The sequence below is a fragment of the Stegodyphus dumicola genome, chromosome 6 (genome assembly GCF_044657685.1).
Source record: "Stegodyphus dumicola isolate Sdum_Otavi_A_Nest chromosome 6, ASM4465768v1".
Lineage (NCBI taxonomy): Eukaryota > Metazoa > Arthropoda > Arachnida > Araneae > Eresidae > Stegodyphus > Stegodyphus dumicola.
In genome coordinates, this window is record NC_140773.1 from 154479732 (window position 1) to 154484753 (window position 5022).

General features: G+C 30.1%; 1 protein-coding gene across 1 annotated transcript; it reads left to right on the forward strand.

Annotated features, from left to right (window-relative positions):
- The first annotated feature begins 1285 nt into the window (after positions 1 to 1285).
- LOC118194788 (protein FAM43A-like) lies at positions 1286 to 4616 on the forward strand. Its single transcript, XM_035365993.2, has one exon. It carries the CDS (start codon positions 1961 to 1963, stop codon positions 2954 to 2956), a length of 996 nt encoding a protein of 331 aa, XP_035221884.1. The 5' UTR covers positions 1286 to 1960; the 3' UTR covers positions 2957 to 4616.
- Positions 4617 to 5022: the final 406 nt, after the last annotated feature.

Consider the following 5022-nt stretch of genomic DNA (forward strand, 5'->3'; position numbering starts at 1 on the left):
ATTATTTCAAAGTACATGTATTAATATTAGGTGGCTATAAGAGTCACTGTCTTTCCACAATGTGACGAACTCAGGATTTTTTATTTTACAATAATAGAAATTTCATTAAATAGAAAATTTAAAGAACATTTTCGTAAAAAGATTACAGGCGTTTTAATGGACCTTTGAAAATATTTATGCAACGAGTATCTATACTTGCTTCGCGTAAAATTATGGAACATTTTATTAATTAAAATGCATGGAACAGTTTATGGAATCACATTAAATATGCTACATTAACAAAGTCACTTAATGTGTTCTTATATTACAATCATTAACCGTTATTATAATTTCAGCATACATCAGTAATACATCGATAAAGCTCTTGTACTATAAGAAAATGTTAAAGAAATGCAATATATATAACTTTGTGAACCATTTATGGTGTTTCTTATTTTTACACATTTCTACAGATGTATTAAAATAACGAATACTCTACCTCTAAAAATGTATTAAAATATGTATTCCTTTATTATTCACACCATAATTCCTGTATTATCTTTACTTAAATTCTTTGTCAAGAATAGTAAAGAGAATCTTTTCAGCGCATGATACAGATTTTAATATTATAAATAAAATGTGCTTTTTATTAAAATATGCATTCTCCTTTTAAAATCAATTTTTTTTTAACTAACAAACAAATCAATAAATAAATACAATTCATTTCAGGGAAATAATGTAACCTGTAAATTAATATTGCCACTACAATGTCCACTTGCGCAAAAAATTCCGACATTTTTTATATTATTACTTGAGAATTAAGAATAGTAAATTTAAGAAACATTGTGAAACGCAGATGAAATTTTGCTTATATCTAGATTCGAGGAAAAATGTTTCGTTACAAAAATACCTTGAAATGCACCTAGATTAAACAAGAAAAAAAGCGGATGAAAAAAGTTATATTTTAATATTTTTATTTCTGATATAATTAACTTTTTTGTTCTTATTATAGTTATGGTAAAAATAAAAACTTTAAATTAAAATTTTTAGACTGATTTCAAAGATAATCTATTTTTAAAAAGCCATAATCTTATGCTCCTGTTCTGAATTAACTATATTCAATAATCTTCCTACATAAGATGACTTAAATACGATGCATTTAATAAAAGGTTAAAATGTAACCGACGAGAATAAAACTAAAGATGCCGCCAACGCTCCGACCGGAGAAAAGGTCTGGCAACCCTTCGCTGCACGAGCGTACAGGTAGAAGCGAAAAACTGGGTTCGCGTCCTAACCAAGCAAGACAACAACAGGTTACAGCGTCTATATACCAGTTTTGTTGTAGACACCGCTGACAACGGTCTGTTCACATAAACGCAGCGCAGAGCTCTGAAGCGCTGTATTCCCTTCCCTGCTCACTGTCACTTGGATTTATTATCAGTTGACGACTGACTGCGGCTGCGCGGTAACTTATCAGTCTGGGACCGGGAGTTTGAATAAAAGCTACTTGAAAATGTGTTTCTGATGGATAACCTCTGGGAAAAATCCAATCTCTGTGTTTTCACTATTCAGCGTTAGATACGGAGCGGCATTTTCCTCCTGGTTGTTTTGGTGCTACTCGCTCGACGACTACGCTTTGTAAGTGAATACCCTTTTATGTGTGGATCTTCGTTTCGCGCCTACAGTTAAAAAAACATCTGCGGTGCAAAAATGATTTGACAAAGGACTTAACAGTTTTTTGCGGAACTTTCGTAGTAGGAATCGGGTTTCGTTAATCAAAGAAACGAACTTACAAATTATTCTGTGTAATTTGTAATTTATTTTAGTTGTGGAGTGGTGCATTCTGAATCACTCACAGAAAGTATACTACTTCAACGAACTGTACCTTCTAGTAAACACTCAACAATCCAGTAGGAAATAAGCAACTGAGACTGTTTGACTTCTGCTGTCTATAAATAGATCGACTATTGTTGAAGAAACCATGTCGCTGGCCAACCCATTCACAGCATCGAATATGAAGCACAAATGGAGTAAACTGTGGAACAAGCGATCTGTGACGATTACGGAATACGATCCTACATACAAAGTAACTTATTTGGGTAATGTGATCACGCAGTGGGCCAAAGGCGACGGTTGTGTTGATAAGCCTTTGGCTACGCTTTGGAAGAACTACTGTTCGAACGTTAAACACGAAATTACAATGAAATTGACGATTAGCAATTCAGGACTAAAAGCTACGACAAAAGAGCATGGACTGACAGAATATTGGGCAAACAGAATAACGTTTTGTTCTGCCCCACCACAGTACCCCAAAGTATTTTGTTGGGTATACCGCCATGAGGGTCGGAGAATGAAGCAGGAACTGAGATGTCATGCAGTTCTGTGTGATAAGGAGGACAAAGCAAAAACCATGGCTGCCCAACTCAATCAGAGGTTAACGCAAGCTCTTCAAGAATTCAGGAGAGAAAAGCTCAGCAGGCAGAAAGCCAGATTGTCACTAGCCAATTCCTGTTATGACAATCCGACAATACCACGTAGAAAACTGTTACTAAGTACTGGATCCACTAACTTCCGGCCACCATTAGAAAGATCTAAAAGTGCTCCTAAATTGACAGCTATTGACGAAATCGAAGAAGAAGATGAAGAGGATCAGGAGTCTTGTGGACACATTGTGGATGACGATGACTTCGATGACGAATTTCTAACAGGTTCAGTGATTTCTGAAATTGAATCTAGCTCTGATATCGTTCCTGATGATGTAGACTCATTATCTGACCATTATTTGACCAATGGCCAGGAGACAGACTCTTTTGATTCCGATTCTGTAGATGATATACCAAATCCTAGACTTCGGAAAACTTCCCTCAAACTTATCGATGAGACTGTCGATGAAGAAGATAATGTATCGGACGAATCGGGTTATTCAGAAGAAAAATTTTCGTTCAAAGATGATAGTATAGCATCTTATAAAATGTGACGAAGGGCTAATTAATACATTATACTTCATATTTTGTGCAAGGTATGATGCTATCAGCAGTTCACATGTTGCGATGTGATCTGAAAGAACTCAATAATACATTTCGGTGCTAAACAAAGTAAATATTTTCTACCCACTTTTTCTTACTGATTATATTTTAATTACTTATTTTCCTTTTAATCTTAACATTGTTTTTTGTTAAATTGTTTATTTGAACTTAACTTTAATTTATAGACATGAATTTTAATAAATTTATTTATATTAGAATTTTAAGCTGAAATTTAATTACATTTGATGATATTCATATTAACAAAAAATGTAAAACAATTATAAAAATAAGACATACAATGATATTTTCAACAATAAACTTATAAATTATTTAAGAATTAAATTTGGTTAGTAATTGTTCATATTTTTACAATCAATATTTTTTTTTAATTTGCCTCTTTGGGAAATGTAATTTCAATATTTTACATTCATTAAACAGAATCTTAATGCGAATTTTCACTTTAACATTATAATATACTTACACAGACCCTTCTCTTTCTTGTATGTATGCTTACTGGAAATTAGTTTTCATTGAACGTAATAGTGTTTAGCACCATATAAGGCAGAAGTGTGTTTGAATTTTCATTACTTGTGATTATATCAAGTATTAGTGAAACTGTTTTTTGATTTTTGCAGGAAATTTATCCTCTAAAATGTATTCCTCCCTTCCTGATTTGCTAATGAAATGTGTCATTAATTTTTTTCACAGTTGAATTTTTTAAATTGGTTTAGTAGCGATATTTCGTTTTTCATATTTTAGATTTACTGTAAATTTCTTGCTTAAAACAAAATATAGTTTTTCACTTTTATTAGCTTTTCTTCAGGTACAAACAACTTAGAGCAAAATTTTTTGCTGACTTCAGAGTTTGAAATCAGTCATCTAGTGCCATAAAATATGTTTTATGTTTGTAAATTGATGTGCGTGAATTACAGAATGCTAATAAAAAATTAAAACTAATCTAAAAATATGATAAATATCTCTTATCTAACAAATATTGCATAGAAAAACTCATGGCATTTCATGTTCGAAATATATTATTTAATTTATAAATTTAAATTAATTTATAAATGATGCAAATATTCTAAAATTCTGTCAAAATTTAAAATATTTACAACTAATTTAATAAATGGAATATTCTTTTGTAATCATGGATTATTAAGTAATTATTTCTGATGTAATATTTGATTTACTCTATGAAAAATGCCATATATATATAGTTAGTAACTTTTATACATTAATAGAATTATTGCAGATTTAGAAAAATATTTATAAGGAATGTTGGCTTTATTTTTAATAGGAGCCAAAAACAATCTATAATTAACTGCTATTTATTTTCGAATGACTTCTAAGTTTTGCTTATTTATTCTTTCATCCTTGCCGAGTGACTTTAATAAAAAAAAATTTATAAATTCTTTCAGTTATTTTGAAGCATATTATTTATTGCAATTCTTGTAGAACTTTAGAAAACTAAAGCATTTAATTTGCATTCCATTCATATTCATGTATGTGTATATATGACAAATTGTTACCTCATATCAATCATATATTTTATTGTCATTACTTTGTATATTTTCATACTCACCAAAGATCATTTAATAAAATGTATAGTTTTTTTATATTCATAATTGGTATTGATTCTTATGTCTTATGGTTTAAAAACTAATAATATTATGGCATAACATAATTTAAAACTATTTAATCATTGAAAATAAAGAGTTGCTGGGCAACATTTAAAAAATATTTGGAAAAAAAAAATTAGGAAAAAAATGTAAAGAGATTCAAAGTTATGAATTTTTATTACCGTTTAGGTACTATTTTTAACTGAATTATAAATGACATTCTTTTAAGCGTATTCCAAGCTATTATTTGTTAATGTATAAAACAATACAGATTTTTCTGCCACAACAATATTAATTTTATCATAATGGTTTTTACTGAGTGTTCTCATAGGCTTCGTTGAGTACAAAATGAGTTCAGTCATTTTATATGTTATATGGCAAAACACCTGTTTAATCGA